Source organism: Dermochelys coriacea, chromosome 5, assembly GCF_009764565.3.
Source record: "Dermochelys coriacea isolate rDerCor1 chromosome 5, rDerCor1.pri.v4, whole genome shotgun sequence".
In the NCBI taxonomy this organism is placed as follows: Eukaryota; Metazoa; Chordata; order Testudines; family Dermochelyidae; genus Dermochelys; species Dermochelys coriacea.
In genome coordinates this window covers 87,020,249-87,043,347 of record NC_050072.1, presented here as the reverse complement: position 1 = coordinate 87,043,347, position 23,099 = coordinate 87,020,249, and the positions used below count along the sequence as shown (strand labels likewise).

At 42.0% G+C, this 23,099-nt stretch overlaps 1 protein-coding gene across 1 annotated transcript in view; it reads left to right on the top strand.

Annotated features, from left to right (window-relative positions):
- The window catches only part of LOC119855830 (acyl-CoA-binding domain-containing protein 6-like), a 94,442-nt gene that overhangs the window by 64,275 nt on the left and 7,068 nt on the right, over positions 1-23,099 (top strand). Inside the window, exons 15-17 of the mRNA XM_043515468.1 lie at positions 585-672; positions 3,812-3,912; positions 14,903-14,987. Coding sequence (XP_043371403.1) covers positions 585-672; positions 3,812-3,912; positions 14,903-14,987 — 274 coding nt within the window. The remainder of the gene's footprint in view (positions 1-584; positions 673-3,811; positions 3,913-14,902; positions 14,988-23,099) is intronic.

The following is a 23,099-nucleotide window of genomic DNA, read 5'->3' as shown; positions in this document are numbered from 1 at the left end:
TTCTACACACCTTTGAACACACATCTCAGGGATTTGAGCGTGGATGATAGGGACATTGGAAGCAATGACTAGCGATTTGACACCGAAAGCCAGAAATGTAGACATACTCTCAGAGAACATCTTTTGCCACCCTGGTCTCCATCTGGGCAAAGTCTCTTATCTGTCTTCTCAGCAAGAATGCCAGTAATATTCATTTACCTCCTGAAGACTTAAGGAGGGAGGACCTGAAATAGTAGATTGAGGATATCAAGTAGGAAGATACTGGATATGGGGAGAGAAAAATAGAAGAGTCAAAGATTACACTAATGCTGAAAGATTGAATTCTCAAATATTGCTACTGTTTTGGAAATGTATTATTTAATTCAGCCAACTGTAGCAAATAGCTCTGTGCTTAACAGCTTTGTCCCCTTGAACTAAATTAATATTCTAGTACCTGACCTCAAATAACTTCCAGAACAACCAAGAGAAAAAGAAAATTCATTTCCTTTGCAGCCATTTGTATTTGTTTAGAAAAGTGTTTAGTTTCAGGCTCTTTATTAATACCATGATTTTGTGTATGTGTGTGTGTGTGTGTGTGTGTGTAGGTTTACTCCCACCAAAATACCCAAAGTGAAATATGAATTAATGGCATCGTCTTTACCTGTCAGAATGGAGTCCCCACCTGCAATCCCAGTAAGCATCTCACCTCAGTTTCAGTAGATCTAAGGAGGTTTGTTTCTTTGTGTAACATTGGAGCTGTGGTTTTATCCAGAACACTTAGGAAATGCGCATTCACCTGAAAGTTAAGCAGTAAGACATGACAGGATGTGCTTCATGCTGTACAACATTACTCCTCAGGTAGCTTGTGAGGAACAAAGCTAAAGCAAGTGTCCTGAATCTCTTGGGCATGATGTTGTACCTTATTGTGCCTCTGTGTAATTACAAAATGGCTTTGTGGAAGAAAAATTATTCCTGTTTGCTCGGGGGTTTAGTTGGTTGTTTTTTTAGTGTGGATTTTATATAGATCCTTCCACTTGGAGGGAAAAAAGTCACAGAAATAAACATTTTAAGGGCCAGATCTCTCTCACACACACACTCTGACTGGAATGCCCAAGAGGGAGGGAAACTCCATGAGGTGACCCTGGCAGAGATTTTCTTGAACCAGCCCTTAAGGATTTGTACTGAGAACAGGAATTGTCTTACAGGGGTGACTGCTGCATTGCTGCTTCTCCTAGCTCTCCCCCCATCACCCCCGCAACATAATTTCTGCAGTTATTGGCTGGGGTCTCCCTCTGGCAGCTCAGTAGCTGCTGCAGAGGTGAGCAGGGCCAGATTAACTTTTTGTGGGCCTGGCACCAAACATATTTGAGAGGCCCCCTGGAGAGTGAAGGGGCCAGGGGCAAGAGCATAGCATGCAGGGTGGATTTGGTCAGGAAGACTCAACTTAATCATGGTTTTCTACATAAAAGTGCATTCTTGTTGGTTGTTATGACCTTAATACATATTCTTCACAGCTCAGAGATAGATATAAAACCTACATCGAGATAGATGTAGGTTTTATTTTTAGAAGGTACACACTCTATTTTTAAACAGTGATTTATTTTGAAAACTTTTCAGATGAGTTTTACAGCTGTATCAGAAAATGAATGATTGTTTGGTTATTTTATTTACCAATGATAATTGAAGCAGATATTTATAGATTTTTTTCCCCTCAAAAATCCAATGTAAATCAAAAAGCTTCTGTTGCTGCCCCCTCAGGAGAGAACAGGGGTGGAGAAGAGTGGGCCGGGCCGGGGTCCCTTTGGCGAGTGGGCCCGGCGCTATTGCACCGGTAGCACCATGGTAAATCCGGTCGTGGAGGTGACTCAGAGGGAAGCAATATAGCTCTCAGCTGTACTGCTTTCACCTAGTTGTCTGCAAGGCAGTTTGAGGTGCTTCAGAAAGCAACACTTCCTCTCTTCTACTTCTTTGTCTTGTACCATAAACTCAGCAGTATTCCATCCATGATGCAGAGCTGCAGCAGAGAAGCATTAGGATTGCCAATTTGGTTGGCCATATTCCTAGAGGTTTCATCTCATGACATGATCTTTGATTAAAGATTAATCTTTAATTCCTGGAGACTCCAGGGCAATGCTGGAGGGATGGCAACCCTAAGAAGCATCCACATTCGGTAAGGAGAGGGAGAAGAAGCAATGAAGAAAGTACTCTCCCTTCTGTGCAGCAAGGCCAAGGGCTTCTGCCTGGCTTTTTTATACTAAGCATGAAAGTAAGAAAAAGAATCTACAGAACCAGAACCTATTTTAATCATTTTGTTAATTCTGAAAGAGGCTTCTCTTCCTTTCTCCTTTGACTTAGCAGAAATGGGGGTTAAACACTGAACATTTTCTTTTTTGACGGAAGCTGCTAAAGTGTTCGACTATCTCCAGGAGGAATAGAATTATAGAATATCAGGGTTGGAAGGGACCTCAGGAGGTCATCTAGTCCAACCCCCTGCTCAAAGCAGGACCAATTCCCAATTTTTGCCCCAGATCCCTAAATGGCCCCCTCAAGGATTGAATTCACAACCCTGGATTTAACAGGCCAATGCTCAAACCACTGAGCTATCCATTAATTAATTAAATAAACTGGAGAGAAAGTTCTCAGGGGGGACAAAATGTATCTCATCTTTCTCACCTGACAGGTGTATCAGGTTAATGGCCTCCACTCTGAGTCATCTCTTGTGGTGCTAAGGTTTTGAGTTGGGGTTATTTTGGGAGGTATTATCTGTAAGGTCCCAGTTCAATAAAGCTTTTAAATACATGCTTAAATACTTTGCTGAATAGGGCTGAATGGCTGAATTAGGGCCTAAATTGCTCCTTCTATTTTCACTGTATCTTGCATAGTAATTTTAGCAGTTATTTTCAAATGATGGGCTAATATACTCTTTTAATTTGGTACAAGCCATTCAGGTCTATTTTATGTATTTCTAATGGTATCACATGAAAAAATTGAGTATGCCAGCTCCATATGCAACCTGCTTTTGAGGATATAATTTGAAAATTATTGCTACAATACAATTACTTATACAAACTATTTGCTGTCGGGAACAATTTAAATGGGTCACATGTTCCTTGAATCACTTGCATATAAAGATTTCCCAGATTACCCAATAACACCATTACTTAGCAAATAAATAACTTATGTAGTAAAATATTTAATTATTGATTTAATTGCTAAGTAAATACGTTGCTCAGTAAAGGAATTAATTTCAATTACTAAACATTATACTACAGAGTATTTGCAGAATGGATGCATTATTTTATTACTATTAATAATTTCAGTGTAGGATTCCATCCCCCCTGCAGATGATTTGAGTCCATCCTTCAGAAGAATTTCAGCCCTGTCTCTGAGACCAGTGGTAGAAGCCAACATGTGCAGGCCACTCTCCTGGAGAGACTGGAACTTAATAACTAATGCTTTCAACAGGGTTAAATGAGGAAAATTCATAGCAAAACAAATGTGTTGTTTAGAACAGAAAAGATAAAAATCACTGCTGAGGAGAGACAAGGTGGAAAAATGTGCAAATAAATGACTAGAGTAAACCAAAAATCACAACTGGCATCGCCCTATGAAATAATGATCAAAATGGGTCTGTGTTGTAGTGAAATCTATCTCTTATCATCACCAAGGGAAAAACTGGTAGATAGAACAGTGGGTCTTGATGGGAAAACTCATAGATGACTTAGACCATTGTAGGTTTAAGGGGAGATGCTAATAATCATTAAATGCCTTCTCTTCTTCTGTGATTCTTTATGGTATCTCAAGCTGTGTTACCTTATGACTTTCTACACAGGCAGCTCAACTCAGAGATTTCATTTCTGTGCGTAACCAAGCAATGGACATGATCACAAGGGCCTTTGACTTGCTTGACTTGGAGTTTCAAAAGCTAGACACGTATGTATTACTTAGAGTCTCTAGAAATGTTCTTTATATGTTTTGTGGGAGACAGGGCTGGGATAAAAAATTCTTAAAGGGGGCAAGGATAAGGATTATTACGGGACCCAATGTTTTACTAGCAAAAAATAAGATAGACATGTCTACAAATGTAAAAGTTCAGCATGATGATTTGGCTTTTTAAATAAAGGGCTGCAAGCTTCATCATCATTAAACAGTAGTATGCATCATATGGCTGTGGCTGCTGCGAAAAAGGTAATGTGATATTCAGAAACCTGAAAGGGCATAATTGCTGTACTGTTTGCTCACAATTTGTTTAAAATTTAATCTACAGTATGTATTTTAAAATGTGGATGCTAGTTATTATATCATGAATGTCAAAGTATTTTAAAAAGAAAAGGAGTACTTGTGGCACCTTAGAGACTAACAAATTTATTAGAGCATAAGCTTTCGTGAGCTACAGCTCACTTCATCGGATGCATTTGGTGGGTTTTTTTCCACCAAATGCATCCGATGAAGTGAGCTGTAACTCACGAAAGCTTATGCTCTAATAAATTTGTTAGTCTCTAAGGTGCCACAAGTACTCCTTTTCTTTTTGCGAATACAGACTAACACGGCTGCTACTCTGAAACCTGTCAAAGTATTTCAAGCAACTTACAGAGAAACATGCAAGAGTTACTACTTGGCTTAGTTCTAGTTCTCATGAGCCCGATTGTCCCCTCTGGCAGAAAAAAAAATACAGAAAGGGACTCAGAGGGAGGAAATTTCTCTACGGATCCTCTTGCAGAGATCCTTCCCTCTGGTACAGGTTGCAGGACTCACACACAAATCTGAAGGATTCCTGGGGATCTGTGAGACATCAGAGTCATCCATGTGGATAACCTGTACCTCCACAGCTGCTTGAGCCCCCAGTGGAATCCTGTGCCCCATCCCTGGCAGCACACCACCACTGTAGCTATGTTATCAGGGACTTGCCTGCAGCTGCCCCTGGGAAAAAGATAATACAGCCCCAATTCGTATTTTCTAAGTAATCTTTGCAGGGCTATACTGGGGGAGGGGGATCCACCCAGGTCCACCTATTCTCTGTTCCTTTCTCCAGTCCTGTGCACACAGAGTGCCCTTCATGTGGTAAAGATGAGGGGAATATTACCCAATTCCCCCCTCCTTCTTCCTAGAGGTGGGATAACCACCCTCAGTTCTTAGGCTATGTACCATCCCACACAGAGATAATTAGTTGAAGGGCCTTTTGTCTTTGCACTAATTTCCGTGTTACCTACCTTTTGTTTTTGTTTTCAGTGTTGTTTAGAGCTTATTTCTTTTGGATGTTTAATTTCCTTTTAGACTTTTCTGTAGCAATGGGTGAACCACACAAAGTTTGGAAGTTCAGATCAACAGCATAAAGTTTGATGCTGATCTGAAGCTTTTCTAAAATCTTTTTGGTCTGAAAACCTTGAAAGATCAAGCTCTGGCAGGATTTCCAGTATTTACTACAGCTTTAGCCTGGCTAGAAATAGCACACAAAAAGTCTTTCCCATGGTTTTTTGATTCCTGCTATCCTAGCCAGAATCACTGTACAGAAATGAGTGATAATTGTGTTGGGAAAGGGCCCAGGGGAGGCTTACTTGCTTCTCTTCCCTCTGAGTTGTAGTGCTCAAATTGCCATTGGATTTATAACACAGCTACTGGGCTTCTGTGAATGAGCTGCTATTGCTGTGTGTGTCTGGGCAGGTACTGGTTGCTGAGGTTCAGCAGCTCCCTGCTAGTTTTGAGAGGCCTTGTTCAAGTGCAGCCAGGTTCAGTAGACATCAAGCCAAATAGTTCAAGATTATATTACATATCCCATTGCCAATATTTTTTTTTTCTTTCAAAATAAAGCCACAAGGAAATTGTGCACACAAAACTAGCATAAATGCCGTGCTGAAACTGGGAAATCAGATCTCCAGAAGAGAGGAAATGCAGGATTAAAGTTGGAAACCTTAACTCTGACCCATCTGCTAATTCCTTGTTAATATAATACAAACAGGGATTTCTTATAACAGCCCTGTGTAAAGTATGGTTTGATTGTGTAGGAATGCACCGGAAGAGAGAAAGGGCAGGTAGAGAGGTGTCTACGTAGAGAGTCTGTTCCTTTTAAGAGCAATGGGGACCCAGGGCCAGCCAACTCTGTTCCAAGTCATGGCCCCTTTAAGAAAAGGTATTTTTGGGGAGGATCACGAGACCAAACTGGGAATAGGACACCGGTGCCTGAGGCACGTGATCATCTGATGTAGATTAAAAAGTAGTGCAGTTAGGTCAGTTAGGAGGAACCTAGAGAGGTTACCTTGGGTAGGACTGCATGATGATGGGTTTGGGGAGCCTGACAGTTCTGGCATAGCCCCAAGAAGGAGGGCTCTGGTGACCTTATCCCAAAGGAAAGAGGAATTTGAGCCCAGGGACTGGTGCCGGGAAAAGACCTGGTGGGGTGTTTCTTACTAGATGGGCCCACAGGTTGGAGAGGGACAAAAGAGCTCCCCAGGCAGAGAAGGAATTGGGGAGCTGTGAGAGCTTGAAACAAGGGACTTGATTCTTGTTCATCTCACGGCTGCTCACCACTGAATAACAGGTGTAAAAGTGACTAGTCTCTTGTTCACCCGACAATAAATCTGGTCTATTTCACGGTTACAATTCAGCAGTGACTAGTATGAAACTGACAAGGATCGTGTCAATGTCAATGAGTGTTTTCCAGCCTCCATAGCTCCATTTGCAAAATGAAATACTGTGGGATTTCAGCTCTGTGAAAACTTTTGAGTAGTTGGCTTTTCACTCCCATTTGGGATGAAAAATATTTTTTAAAATACAAAATTTTTTGCAGAACTAAAATTTGGTTTCCTGGCCAGCTCTGACAGTATCTGTTTAAAACAAAGTGCTTCCAGGAGCCCTGTTGCAGCAGTGCACAATTAAGCCCACAGTTCCCAGTCTAAACTGGATCTGCTCCAGTGAAATTCATTACCTTGAGATTATTCCACTGAACAAGGTCTTTCAGTAGGAAACTTTTGCTAAAACGTCTTATAGTTGTTCCTTGTGTTTGAGCTCTACCGGGGATGACAATGTACGCAAAGCTGCCCTCAATTTCCAGTGTTTTAAGTAAAGTTGGGCAGGAACCTGACTTCCTGTTTCATGGGAAATTCTGAAATTTTTCTGTTTTGAAATAGAGTAAAAAAAAATTTGAAATCTCCCAGGAAACATTTTGAAAAGTTCATTTTCAGGTCATTTGAAATGTTTTGTCTTAATTTTCACTTGTATTAAAAAACTTGAAACAGTAAAATCTTTGAAAAACTGGAAATTTATTGGAATGCCCCATTGTTTAATTGTTAGCTTACCAGTTTTAATAATGGGTTCTTTCCAGGTCAATTTTTAACTTGAACAGTGGTCCTTAAATCAGGACACTTCACACTTGCTTATTCTTAGCCAACCAACAATTTATTAATTCACCCAGAACCTCATTAGTATACAATCAACAGTTGACCACTCAAATGTAGACACAACCAGTATTCTAGGTGTGTACTACGCACACAATACAGTCTTGCAAAAAAATATCACCGAGTAGAGTTGAGGCTCAGCAGTTATATTGAGGAACAATGACCAAGATTTCTTATTATGCTTACTTATCAATTATTTAATACCTAAACACATTTATCACACTTCCAAGGATACACTTGTCTTTAAGGCACTTTGAAGAGTGTGGGTAGTATGGTACAAATGGATTGGTCCGAAAAGGACAAGTTTAGAATATTAAAAGCAATTGCTTAAAGTTATTGTTTTCAATCTCACTTGGTTTATAGAGGAGTTAAAATTAAACATATGGTTTCTTGAAAGAAGCCATTAGACAGTGTAGGCTCAGCAATATTATATACAGTTATTTATGTTAAAGAAATAGGAGTAATACAGTCTCTGAATTGAAATCTCACCTCTTTTTGTTCCTTTAGCCCTGGGATGGGGGAGGGTCATTTCCACAAGGCTGATCTGGTTTGGTCTGGTCGTAGGTCACATTTAGGATTCCGAAGCTTCTTGTTAGGTTCAGTCAACTCTCTTGAGCACATGGTGACCTCAGTTTATATACCCTAGTTTCAGGATTAATTGGAAGGGGCCACCCTCTAATTCCTAACACATGCCAAGTAGGTGCTCAGATTTCAGCTCTTAGTTTCTCTGCTGCTTTCATTGGTACCAGTAGATGGCACTGGTGTATAACAATTTTTTGTAATCCTTTTCCTATCGGAGGCTTTTTAAGTTCAATTCATTTCAAGGTTTGTTCTTCATTATTAGTCCCTACTATTAATTACAATTCCTTCTTCTCCCCACCTCTTTTAAGCAATCCTTGGAATTTCTAAACATTATAGATGACAGTTTCCTAACTCAAAAAGTGTTACAGCCAATATTCTGTAATTGGGGAATTCTATATTAGGCCTTGTCCTAACATAAAGGGAAAAAGACCACAGAACTAAAAGTTATTGATAGCTGAGTGTACAAGTGACCATGAGTTGATCATATTTATAATGTGCAAACAGAATAAAGTCCAGACCAGAAATATATATATCTATGGTGCTTTAATACAGCTGAGCTAACTCAGCTGGTAGAAAGAATTTAATCAGAAAAATGTGCATGATAATTCACATCCTTTAAGAATGCCTTACTAGATGCCCAAAAAGCCACAATCCCACAACTGAGGAAGAAGGCTGTCCTGATTTAAAAACAAAACAAAAAACAGCAACCACCTGGTTTAGAAGGGAAGTGAAGACCGCTATAAAAATAATATATAATTAATGGGAAAAAGGGGGAGTTCATAGTAATGAATATAAATCAGAAGTTCGGAATTGTAGAAAATTGATAAGGAAAGCAAAGAACACAAGGAGAAATGTATTGTCAACAGACAAGGACAATAAGGAGTTTTAAAAATATATTATGTGACAAAGTTCCTCCTCTACCTTGGTGGATCTTGCACTTATTAGCGGATTTGCTTGCCTTGGAGATTCATGGCCGCCCTCAGTTTGGCCGTTTTCATGAACCCACAGTCCAGGTCAGGAGCGTCTGACCAGGAGTTGGGAAGTTTGGGGGGAACCCAGGCCCGCCCTCTACTCCAGGTTCCAGCCCAGGGCCCTGTGGACTGCAGCTGTCTAGAGTGCCTCCTGGAACAGCTGTGTAACAGCTACAGCTCCCTGGGCTACTTTCCGATGGCCTCCTCCCAACACTTTCTTTATCCTCACCATAGGACCTTCCTCCTGGTGTCTGATAATGCTTGTCCTCCAACAGTACCCATTCTCACGCTTAGCTTCTTGCTCCTCTTGCTCCCAGCTCCTCACATGCACCCCACAAACTGAAGTGAGGTCCTTTTTAAACTCAGATGCCCTGATTAGCCTGCCTTAATTGATTCTAGCAGCTTCTTGATTGGCTGCAGTTGTTCTAATCAGCTTGTCTGTCTTAATTGTTTCTAGAAAGTTCCTGATTGTTCTGGAACCTTCCCCATTACCTTACCCAGGGAAAAGGGACCTACTCAACCTGGGGCTAATATATCTGCCCTCTATCCTGTATCCATCTGGCCCAACCCTGTCACAATTAGGAACAAAAAGAATCCTGACAATGATATTGGTTCATTATTAGATAGAAATGAAAGAACTGTCAATAATAATGCATAAAAAGCAAAAAAAGGAAAAGTGCTCAATAAATATTTTTGTTCTGTATTTGAAGGGAAAAAAGATGATGCAGTTTCATTATATGGTCATAACACTCTTTCCATTCCACTAGTATCTCTAGAGGATGTTAAACCGAAGCCTCCAAAGTTACACATTTTTAAATCAGCAAGTCCAGATAACTTGCATCCAAGAGTTTTACAAGAGCTGGCTGAGGAGCTCAGTGGACTTTTAATGTTCCTTTTCAATAAGTCTTTGAGCTCGGAGGAAGTTCTAGGAGAATGGGAAAAAAACCCTAATATTATGTCAATTTTTTAAAAGGATAAACAGGGTGACTCAGGTAATTATGGACCTGTCAGCCTGATGTCAATCCCAGGAAAGATAATGGAGTGATGTTATGGGACTGGATTAATAAATAATTAAAGGAAGGTAATGTAGTTAATGCAAATCAACATTGGTTTATGGGCAATAGTTCCTGTCAAATTAATTTGATATCTTTTTGATGAGATTACAAGTTTGGTTGATACAGGTCATAGTGTTGACATAATGTACTTAGATTTCTGTAAGGATTGTGACTTGGTGCCACATAATATTTTTGATGAAAAAACTAGAACGATATAAAATCATCATGGCATACATTCAATGGATTAAAAACTGGCTGATAGGTCTCAAAATGTAACTATAAATGGGGAATAGTCATTGAGCTGGCCTGCTTCCAGTGTGGTGCTGCAGGGATTAGTTCTTGGCCCTATACTATTTAATATTTTTATCAATGAACGGGAAGAAAATATAAAAGTTTGCAGATGACACAAAAGTTGGTGAGGTGGTTAATAATGAAGAAGAAAGGTCATTGATACAGAGCTATCTAGATCACTTGGTAAACTGGGCACGAGCAAATAATGTGTGTTTTAATACAGCTAAATGTAAATTAATGTAGCTGGAAACAAAGAATATTGACCATACTTATCATATGGGAAACTATCCTGGGAAACAGCGACTCTGAAAAAGATTTGGGGGTTATGGTGGATAATCAGCTGAATACAAGCTCCCAGCATAACACTGTGTCCAAAAGAGCTAATGCAATCCTGGGATACATAAAAGAGGGGAATCTCAAATAAAGAGAATAGAGAGTTTATTTACTACTGTATTTGGCACTTGTGAGACTGCTGATGTAATAGTGTCCAGTTATGGGTTCCCATAATTCAGGAAGGATATTGATAAATTAGAAAAGGCTCAGAGAAGAGTCACAAGAATGACTAAATAAATGGAAAACATGCTTTATAGTAATAGACTAAAGGAATTTGATCTTTTTTAGCTTAACAAAGAGAAGGTTAAGGGGTGACTTGGTTACAGCCTTTAAGTACCTGCATGGGGAATAACTATTTAATAATGGACTTCTCAGTGTAGCAGAGAAAGGTCTATGACGATCCAGTGACTGGAAGTTGAAGCAAGACAAATTCAAACTGGAAATAAAGCATGCATTTTTAACAGAGAGTAGTTAACCATTGGAACAATTTACCAAGAGTTGCAATGGAATCTCCATCACTGGCAATTTTTAAATCAAGATTGGATATCTTTCTAAAATATATGCTCCAGGAATTATTTTAGGGAAGTTATGTGGCCTGTGCTATACAGGAGGTCAGACTAGTTCCTTTTGGCCTTAGAACCTATGAATTTCTCTATATTTCAAAGGTTTACCTTGGTTTACATCTTTTAATATTCCTTCTTCCTTGTGCCAGACAATTCCTATTACTTTGAGAAAGTAAAAATTATTTATGATGAAAACCAACATTCTTGGATTATACACTATCATTTCACATTATTTATGACTTGCAATAGAACAAGCGATATTTTTTACATATAGAAGGATGTAGATCTGACTCATAAGGCAAAGAAATTGTGCAATTTCCAAGTTGGGATGCAAGACAGATTATCTCTGATAAATTGATTTACAAGGAAAATTATATATAGTTTATAATTTGGGGTTAAAACATGTGAATTGTATTTCTTGGTAACAGGCATTTTGCCCAATTCAACCTTCAATCTTACAGCCATATTTCTGGTTTGCTTAACTTGCAGATTCCACACCCAACCCTTGTCCCCTCAAAATGGGCAGAGGGTCACTTTGCATAAGAAAGAAGGAAGTCACCCTTCCTTGGTAACTTGAAATGCTATAGCAACACAGCTGTGCCACTATAGCACTTCAATGTAGACATTACGTACACCGACGGGAGAGGTTCTCCCATTGGTGTAGGTAATTCACCTCCTTGAGAGACGGTAGCTAGCTCAACAGACAAATTCTTCTGTCGACCTAGTGCTGTCTGCACTAGAGGTTAGGTCGGCTTAACTATGCAAATTCAGGGGTGTGGACCAACACATCTACATCACTGCATACAACTTGGTAACTTAAAGCTGCGGCAGCGCTTTAAGGTGGTATGTGTAGTCGCAGCAAAGCGCTGGGAGAGAGCTCTCCCAGAACTCTAAAAAAACCCCACCTCCACTAGGGGAGTAGTTACCAGCACTGGGAGAACAGCTCCCAGAGTTGTTGCACTCTCTACAAGGGCACTTTACAGCGCTGAAACTTGCTGTGCTCAGGGAGGTGTTTTTTCACACCCCTGAGCAAGAAAGTTGCAGCGCTATAAAGTGCCAGTGTAGACAAGCCCTTAGTGTTCTTTTTAGTTAGGTTGGGAGGGAGAAAGAGGCTTTATTTATATGCCAATTATGAAAGATTCTTGTTAATCACCAGGACAATACTCTCACTTAGCCATTTTAGTTTCTATTCTTGGCAAAAGGAACTCCTATCCTAGGCTGATCTGTGGGTGCTTAGATAAAGTGTCTCAAATGATGTGAACCATTTTCTTAGTGTCTTTACTTCTTAGGGGGATCCTATTTTGGAATAAACTGAGGTGGATAGCTTTTTTTTAAATTCTGAGGGTCAGAAGGAATCAGTAAGTATTGATCATTCAAGGGATATCTGTTCTATATATCCCTTACAAGATTATAGCAGCTTTTATGTAACAATAAATATATCTTAAACATCCCATTTTCTAAACAAGGTCACAGAAAGAAATAAAAATATTGTTAAAAGTAACGTTAAAAATGTGTTTTAAAACTACAATCTGCTTTTAAAAATGCTGTACCATTAAAATTGGTTTACACTTCATAGCTATTTTAATATTCTCAAAATATCTTTTTAGGAAAAATAAAAATGATGACAGAAAAAGCACTGGAACCGAAAGAGTTTTCTTGTTCATTTTGGAGTTAAGAGTCTTCATTTGGAATGCAGAGTTTCTCAGAAGTATGACAGTAACTTTCATCAGATAGATAGAAATACATAGATTACTCTTCTTGCAAAAATTTAAATCTTTCTCACTATATGTCAAGAGTTTGGATAGTTTGGATAAATGTACCCACTACATTTATTTTGTTACTGCACACAAAAGATTTTTTTTTAAAGGAGTTCAAGCAAGGAATATAAAAGCACAGATTCTACTTTACTCAACAATATAGATGTATTTGTGATTGTCAGAGAACCTGTAAGGGACTGCTATAGTTCAAGCCTCTAGCTTTGATCCTGCAGTTGACTTTGTGGCTGGACCCTAGCCCATGTGACGAGCTTCATTGACTTTAATGAGGATCCACCTTGTAGAGGGGGTTTGACCAGGGCTCATCCCTCTCCGGGGTGGTAGGGGTCCACATCACCTCGGTACTTCCTTCCAGTTGTTGACGGGGAATTAGCCTGGCCGCAGGAGTCTCTCGCCGCGACAGCAGTAGAGGCAAACACAGACAGTTATTCGCACCCGGCCCGTGGTCAGCAGCAATAGTGAGTCAAGGGCTCAGGTCCTCAGACAGGAACTAAGCAAACAGTTATATAATTAGCAGGTCCAGGTCCTGGGTCAGGGCGGGGAAGCAGAGTGTCAATGGGCAGGGGCTGAGCAAAGGCAGGTAAAGGACAAGGCAAGGCTCTCAGCTCAGAGGGCAGAAGGTCGGTTGCTGAGTCAGTGGGGATCCTGGCTGCAACAGACTGACATAGGCTCTGAAAGTGCTGCAGCCAGACTAGGGTCAGCTGCCCCCAGGCCACTTCCTAACTCCCCCTCTAGAGATACCTGGGTCCAGACGGTGTCTCTGGGGGGGTCAATTCCCAGGGCTCCTCTGGGTAACTGGCAAGGGGTAGGCTTGGCAGCTCCTCCGGGCTCTGGTCAGCGTCAGGCGTTGGTTCGGCGGGCCAGTCTTCGGGTCCAACGACAGTTGCCGGGGTCTCCCAACCGGGAGCTAGGCCGCAGGCATCTGGCCTCTCCAGTGGCTGCTTCTCCAGTGAGCTCTGGGCTTGGGCTTTTATACTTCTTGTCCTGCGCCCTGACCTCTTGGGGGTGGCTGCAGGACGCGCTGGCTCTGCCCACTTTGGTGTCCAGAGGGGCTCGTCCCTCTCCGAGGCGGTGGGGGACCACACCACCTCGCTACACACTTGCATAGAGTTCATTATGGAACTGAGGCTTTAGATTCTAATCCTGCAAACATTTATGCACGTGATTAATTTAACTGTACCGTTAGTAGGCCTACTGAAGATAAAGGGCTATTCAAAATAGTAAAGTTAAGCACATGCAGACTTGGGGCCTACATCAGCAAGGTCGCGTGAGAATATTGCCATGAGACTTGGGGAAAATGCCTAAATTCACATTTTTGAAACTTATCCTGCTAGAAACTCCACCATGTTCATGTTAAGGCATTTTCTTTCTCTTTTTGCGTCAAGGGTAAGGGGTCTCTAACCTGACAATTGAATGAGGCCTACTGAGGCCTCATTTAGGGTTCCTCAGAGAAAACAGGCTGCAATCCTGTGGATCTTGTGTTGTAGCATGGAAAGATAAAACCCTCGCTGGAGTATCCTGGATCCTCAGCTCTGTGTAGTATGATTCCTTAAGAGCTGTTTTTCTGCTATTGCTTCTCCTCCCCAGAGTCTGCAGTCTCCCCACATACCTCCACCCCAGCGGATAAAAGGAGTGAAGGAAGGAAGTTTGGAGCAAAATTAATTCCTGGGCAGATTTCCACTTGGAAATTTGTGTGGTTAGGAGGGAAACTGGGCATGTTTAGGGGCCGCTCTAGAAGTGTGCCCTCCTAAACCACAGATTTCTAATACCTGTTATTCAGCACAGATCAAATAATCCCATCTACATTTGAAATATATATTTAAAATGGCATATCGTGTTTTAAAAACAACTGAAGCCACCAACATCTTTGGAAAACAGGCCTTTTTAATTTGGTAACTCATGACTTGTTTATTTTTACTAAACATATCCCTTCTCCCTCCCCCACTCCCATTTACTTTACAGTGAGAAAGCTGAATTAGATCAGGCCACAATTGATTTCCAACAAGAAAAGGAGGCTTACAAAAAGCAGTTCAGATATCAACAGCAGGTGAGTTTCTGTATTTATAAAAAATATGGTGAAAAAGTGGCTGCATGTTCATAGATGGAATTTATTTCTTTAGCAATTACATATTAGCAAAGTATGGGGACACAAGAGTTAAAACATCTTTTGATGCTAATTAGGCTCAACTTGCACAACTCAGGTGTTGATAAATTAGAGAGGGTTCAGAGGAGAGCCCCAAGAACGATTAAAGGATTAGAAAACATGCCTTATAATAATAGGCTCAAAGAGCTCAGTCTAGTTAGTTTAACAAAGAGAAGGTTAAGAGGTGACTTGATTACAGTCTAGAAAGTACCTACATGGGGAAAAACCTCATCTTTTTTTAAATGGATAGTTGCAGGATAGAAAAGGGAATGGGGATTAACCTGCAGAGCTGACCCCTCCCTTACTTTATTTTCCCAGCTATAAAAATCTTAGCTGGTAATAAAGCAGAAATGGAGACTGCATCATTTCTTTTACTTTCAAGAATGGAAATGGGCAAGTTCACAAAACATCTTGGGCCAGATTCACCAGGCTGCAGGCCCCTGAAAATAGAAAGTCCACTTGGAGCTGGGGCACAGCACCTCTCAGGAACTAACATTACCCTGAAATTGGAAATTGCCACTACAGCAGAGAGCAGGGACAGATCAGTTGAGAGTTGCATGGATTCATTATCTCTCCTAAGCAGTTTCCTGCAGAGGAGCTCTTGTACTGCCCCAACAGTAATTTAAAGCTGTTTTTCTCTGGCAGAACTGATGAGGATAGCATTTGCACTGCTGCCTGCCTTTGCAAAGCAAATCCCCCCTCCATTGTTGCTGCTTGTGAAGATGTAAGGGATGAGCTTTTCTATATATGGTTTTATCACCGTGACATGTAGGCACCTGTTTTGCATCCCAACCCCATCCTCAAAGAAGTGAATTTGTCTGTAATAGAGCCAGACTCACCCAGCAGTGCCTCCTGCTGGTCATCCTTGGGAATTAGCTCAGCAGCCTCCAGAGCACCCTCTGGTGATCCACCTGTCACCCACCCTTATGTCCCTCCCGGACCCAGTACCATTTGTCTGGGGTGCTGCCCCTCCGGCAGCAACCCCTCAGTCTCAGGGTCTCCCCACCTACTATACCAACTTCACCTCTGTCTTGGCTACTGCCAGTCCTCACTTATCCCCACTACCTGGGCAGACTGCAGTGTATCACAAGCAAAGGGGTTGGACCTACTGCCTCTGTCTACCCGTGGGCTGGCCCCTTGCAACCCCAGTACCTATTAGGCCCTAATCTAGGTCTCACAGCCTGGGGGTTTCCAGGCTAGAGCTCCCCAGCCTTTCCCCCTCAGCCCTGCTCCAATCTAGGTACTTCCTAGGTCCATGCAGCCAGGCCCTTCCCTCTCTGAATGCAAAGAAAGACTGGCTAAGCTTCAGCCTAGCAGCCCCTTTACAGGCCCAGCTGTGGCCATTTCCCCAATCAGCCTAGCTTTTCTTGCCCTCAGCCCTAGCTGTCTCCCAGGACTGGCTTTTAAGCCCCACAGTGCAGGAGTGGGTAACCACCCCGCTACACTGTCCCTACTGTAAATGTGCAAGAGGTAAGACAGAAAACATATTAACCATCAAATTACACTCTGTGGGAAAGTGTTAGATCTACACAGGCATTGTAATATGTCTCTACATAACTTAGCCAGCTGTTATGTCCCTTAGCTACCAAATTCCAAGACATCCTGCTGTTCTTCTGAAAGATTAATGGTCTGTTTTTCCTGTAACATTCTACTCTGCTTCTCCTCTTTTGTAGGATCCAGATTCCTCTCTGTCATGTAGCAGTATCTACATATATTTGCTATTAGATGAAATATTTCATTTTGATAGCTTACTATAAAGGATGCTTTCACCTACCACTTAGAGTTTAGGTTCCTGGTTTTGGACATTTAAAGTGTAGGGTGTCTCTAGATCTTCATATAACTGCTCTCTCCCTGGTTCCTAATTCCTGGTAATGAGTGGATCACAGCATTTTCTTTCCTTTGTCTGCTCTTTCTGCTAACCTAGACCTGCTAATCAAGGCTCTCCACATCCAATCCTTTCCAGAACAGTACTGCAGGCAGCAACAAATTCATGTGCTTTATGGCAATCCAGGCACAAATCTATCCAAGAATCTCTCCCATATCTATGATGAAGTCATGCTCAGAATCTCTTGCCTCCAGCCTGGTTGCAACAGATTATTTCACCCAGTTTTATCCAGCATGGAGATGACTTAAAATTTTAGGACAAATTTGACAAACAGGGTTGGCTTGAAAAGCAAGTTATTTACTGTGTATTCAACTGCTTCCTCCCTCCAGTCCTGTAAGGCCTTTCAAGGTAATGGCTTTACTTGAAGGGAGGAGATCTGAGCGGTTGCCTGCTGGTGGGAAGCCTGAACTGACTTCCTGATATATAATATTTGCCTTCTCCACAAATCTTGCAAGCCATTAAAACTGATCTGTGTCTTTCCTCTGCCCAATGCCCATTCCTCAATGACTGGAACTGAAGGAGACTCATATCATTGGTCCCCAGCACCCAGTCTCCACAGTACCCCTACCCACACCACACTGGATCTGTAAGTCCCTCCTTCCCAATTTCTGCTCCTTTCATGTCTTCATAGGCGCTGACTCTGTTGGTGTTCTGGGGTTGGAGCACCCACAGGGAAAAATTAGTGGGTGCTCTGCACCCACTGGCAGCCAAGCTCCCCTCCCCCCACCCCAATTCACCTCAGTTCCACCTCTGCCTCCTCCCCTGAGCACGCTGCGTCCCCGCTCCTCCGCCTACATCCCAGTGCTTGCCACTGCCAAACAGCTTTTTGGCAGCATAGCAAGCTCCGGAAGGGAGTGGGAGGAGCAGGAACGTGGTGCGCTCAGGGGAGGAGGCGGTCTGGGGCAGGGACTCTGGGAAAGGGGTTGGAATGGGGGTGAGGCAGGGGTGGGAGGAGGTGGGGCAGGGGTGGAATCAGGGCGGGGCCAGGGCAGAGCGGGGTCGAGCATCCACCGGCATGAGCAGAAGTCAGCGCCTGTGCATGTCTTATTCTTTATTTATGATAAATTAGTGCCTACTATATACTGGTCATTTTCCAAACATTCAGAAAGGACAGCTGTTGCTCCAAAGAGCTCACAATCAAAGGGTGTGTCTACAGTTAAAACATTACAGCGGCATGAATGAAGCAGAGCTGCAGCTGTAGCACTTCAGTGTAGACACTCACTACAACGATGGGAGAGGATCTGCTTCTCTGTAGTTAATCCACATCCCCAAGAGGCAGTAGCTAGGTTAATGGAAAAATTCTCCCATTGACTTAGCACAGTCTACACCAGGGATTAGACTGGCAGAGCTATGTCTCTCAGGGAAGTGGAAAGGCGGAGCTATTCCAATGTAAAGTTTCAGTGTAGACCAGCCCTAAGTCTCTCCATTGCCATAGAGCCCAAAGATAGAGCCTGAAATGCCAGCAAGATGTACATGGTACTCAGCTCCTTGTTGTCTTTATTTAAATGCAAATAGCACCATCTCCCAAATATCCTGTCTGGCTGAGACGACTGAAAGGCAGCTGCGTGAAGCTGAACTGGGGCAAGATAAGGGAATGCTAGTGGAAAAAGGGGAAACTTTGAAGACTTAGAAAGAAACCCTATCGCCTGACCCCAGATTGTTAAATTGGTCTGCAGTATCGGCGCTCCTCCTGGCCTCCTCACAAGTGCTGGACACAGAGATAGTGATAGCCACAAAAATGTTTTTAATCCATCTAAAACTAGCAATAAGACTGCATCCCATTTTACCTAATATAGACCAGGCCATAGGAATCCATGCCTTTGTTACCTCCACAATGGAGTATTCCAACTCACTACTCCAATATTAAAACAGCTTCAGTTAGTCCAGAATGCAGTAGCCCTCTTCTTCTGCATGACTGGCAACTGAGAGCGGTGCTCGGCTCACTATACTGTCTCACAGAGAATGTGGAAACCTTTAAGACCTTTGTTACCTTACACCAGTGCTACCACTTTTCTCTTTCTTGGTTGTGTTAGCTACTCCCCAAGTATTTGCCTGCCACTGCCTTTTGCAACACAACACCGGAGTGGAAACCCTTTCCCGTGCCTTGTTGTCTGAGGTGAAAGTGGGGAGGTTAGGTTCCAGAACCTTTTTTTCCATCCATATCCCTCGCTGGAGTTTGCAGCATGCTTTTTCATGTCCAGGACCAGGACGGACTGGGTGAACCTTCCCCACACACTGCAGCAGATTTCTTAATGAGGACAAGACTGATTAAAAACAGAGAGAAAGTGGAGTAAGAACAAAAAAGAAATTCTTTGGGTTACATACCTAGACATACGCTTTGCACAAGTTAAATAAGATGCTCTCTGCATCATGTTCCAAAAAGCACTATGTGGCTTGGAGCCCAGAGTCAGAGTTCCACGCCCACCCTGTTCCAAATTGAAAGAGAGAGTATTTCTTCCCTAAAAAGAAAAGGAGTACTTGTGGCACCTTAGAGACTAACAAATTTATTTGAGCATAAGCTTTCGTGAGCTACAGCTCACTTCATCGGGTGCATTCGGTAGAAAATACAGTGAGGAGATTTATATACACACACAGAACATGAAACAATGGGTTTTATCATACACACTGTAAGGAGAGTGATCACTTAAGATGAGCTTTTACCAGCAGGAAGGAGAGGGGGGGAAGGAGGAAAACCTTTTATGGTGATAATCAAGGTGGGCCATTTCCAGCAATTAACAAGAACATCTGAGGAACAGTGGGAGATGGGGTGGGGGGGGAGAAATAACATGGGGAAATAGTTTTACTTTGTGTAATGACCCATCCACTCCCAGTCTCTATTCAAACCTAAATTAATTGTATCCAGTTTGCAAATTAATTCCAATTCAGCAATCTCTCGTTGGAGTCTGTTTTTGAAGTTTTTTTGTTGAAAGATAGCCACTCTCAGATCTGTAATCGAGTGACTGCAGAGATTGAAGTTTTCTGCAACTGGTTTTTGAATGTTATAATTCTTGACGTCTAATTTGTGTCCATTTATTCTTTTACATAGAGACTGTCCAGTTTGACCAATGTACATGGCAGAGGGGCATTGCTGGCACATGATGGCATATATCACATTGGTAGATGTGCAGGAGAGGTTTTAGTTGGGGGCTGAAGGCGATGGCTAGTGGCGTTCTGTTATTTTCTTTGTACAATCCATCGGTGATCTTCCTAAAAACACCATCCTAGCCACTAGGGATGTAGAAGCCCTCTACACCAACATTCCACACAAAGATGGACTACAAGCCATCAGGAACAGTATCCCCGTTAATGTCACGGCAAACCTGGTGGCTGAACTTTGTGACTTTGTCCTCACCCATAACTATTTCACATTTGGGGACAATGTATACCTTCAAATCAGCGGCACTCCAATGGGTATCCGCATGGCCCCACAGTATGCCAACATTTTTATGGCTGACTTAGAACAACGCTTCCTCAGCTCTCGTCCCTTAATACCCCTCCTCTACTTGCGCTACACTGATGACATCTTCGTCATCTGCACCCATGGAAAAGAAGCCCTTGAGAAATTTCACCATGATTTCAACAATTTCCATCCCACCATCAACCTTAGCCTGGAACAGTCCACACAAGAGATCCACTTCCTGGACACTACGGTGCTAATAAGCCATGGTCACATAAATGCCACCCTATATCAGAAACCTACTGACCGCTATTCCTACCTACATGCCTCTAGCTTTCATCCAGATCACACCACACGATCCATTGTTACAGCCAAGCTCTACAATATAACTGCATTTGCTCCAACCCCTCAGACAGAGACAAACACCTACAAGATCTCTATCATGCATTCTTACAACTACAATACCCACCTGCTGAAGTGAAGAAACAGATTGACAGAGCCAGAAGAGTACCCAGAAGTCACCTACTACAGGACAGGCCGAACAAAGAAAATAACAGAACACCAATAGCCATCACCTTCAGCCCCCAACTAAAACCTCTCCAACGCATCATCAAGGATCTACAGCCTATCCTGAAGGACGACCCATCACTCTCACAGATCTTGGGAGACAGGCCAGTCCTTGCTTACAGACAGCCCCCCAATCTGAAGCAAATACTCACCAGCAACCACACACCACACAACAGAACCACTAACCCAGGAACCTATCCTTGCAACAAACCCGTTGCCAACTCTGTCCACATATCTATTCAGGGGACACCATTATAGGGCCTAATCATATCAGCCACACTATCAGAGGCTCATTCACCTGCGCATCTACCAATGTGATATATGCCATCATGTGCCAGCAATGCCCTTCTGCCATGTACATTGGTCAAACTGGACAGTCTCTACGTAAAAGAATAAATGGACACAAATCAAATATCAAGAATTATAACATTAAAAAACCAGTCGGAGAACACTTCAGTCTCTCCAGTCACTCAATTACAGACCTGAGAGTGGCTATCCTTCAACAAAAAAACTTCAAAAACAGACTCCAACAAGAGACTGCTGAATTGGAATTAATTTGCAAACTGGATACAATTAACTTAGGCTTGAATAGAGACTGGGAGTGGATGGGTCATTACACAAAATAAAACTATTTCCCCATGTTATTTCTCCCCCCCACCGCACCCCCCACTGTTCCTCAGATGTTCTTGTTAACTGTTGGAAATGGCCCACCTTGATTATCACCATAAAAGGTTTTCCTCCTTCCCCCCCTCCCCTTCCTGCTGGTAATAGCTCATCTTAAGTGATCACTCTTCTTACAGTGTGTATGTTAAAACCCATTGTTTCATGCTCTCTGTGTGTGTATATAAATCTCCCCACTGTATTTTCCTTCAAATGCATCCAATGAAGTGAGCTGTAGCTCACGAAAGCTTATGCGCAAATAAATTTGTTAGTTTCTAAGGTGCTACAAGTACTCCTTTTCTTTTTGCGAATACAGACTAACACAGCTGCTACTCTAAAGCCTATCCCTTCCCTGTGTCCAGAGACATCTCTTTTCCCTGCCCTACAGCTTGCCTGTCTAGAAATGCCTTCCATCATCTAGTGTTGCTGTAGCCATGTCAGTCCCTGAAACACGATGGGTGAGGTAATACCTTTTATTGAATCAGCTTCTGTTGATGAGAGAGACAAGCTTGGGGGCTGCAACACAGAGCTCTTCTTCAAGACCTGAAAGAAGACTTCACTCTAGAGGGTGGCAGCTTCATACTTCTAATTTGTATTGCCCATCAGAAACCACTTTACTTGATGGGCAGGCTGCTCTCTGAAATACAGTCTTTCAAATGGATAGTTAAACTTTTGAAAGGTGATCATTAAAGGCTGTTGGAATCTCAATAGGACATCTCTCAGACATCAGCTCAACAAAACCTTAGAAACAACAGCAAGTCCAAAATCTATTGTGTAAAAAAACTAAATACCTAAAAAGTTATCAGGGAAAGACTTGTTTGGAGAATGGGGGTAGCCGCCCTAGATAATGGACAAGACATGATAGGTGAGGTAATATCTTTTATAGGACCAACTTCTCTTAGGAGAGAGAGACAAAGCTTTCGAGCTACACAGAGCTCTTCTTCAGGTCTTCCCCTAAGAACTTTTTAGGTATTTATTTAGTTTTTTACCCAATAGGTTTTGGACTTGCTATTTTCTCTAAGATTTTGTTGAGTAATGCCTGAGAGATGTCCTATTGAGAATCCAATGGCCTTTAATCATCGCCTTTCAAAAGTTTAACTACCCATTTGAAAGATTTCAGAGTAGCAGCCATGTTAGTCTGTATCCACAAAAAGAACAGGAGTACTTGCACCTTAGAGACTAACAAATATATTTGAGCATAAGCTTTCTTGGGCTAAAGCCCACTTCTTTGGATGCATAGACTGGAACATATAGTAAGAAGATATATATATATATATATAGATATAGATTAGATATAGATATAGATATAGATATACATACATACAGAGAACATGAAAAGTGGAGTAAAAGGCTAATTAATTAAGATAAAAAACTATATTTCACAGAGCAGTCTGCCCATCAAGTAAAGTGGCTTGTGATGGGCAATACAAATTGTTCACTGAATAAGGTCTGGCTGAGGAAGAGTCTTTCTAAAACTGAAACTCCTCCCCTCCACAGATTATAAATA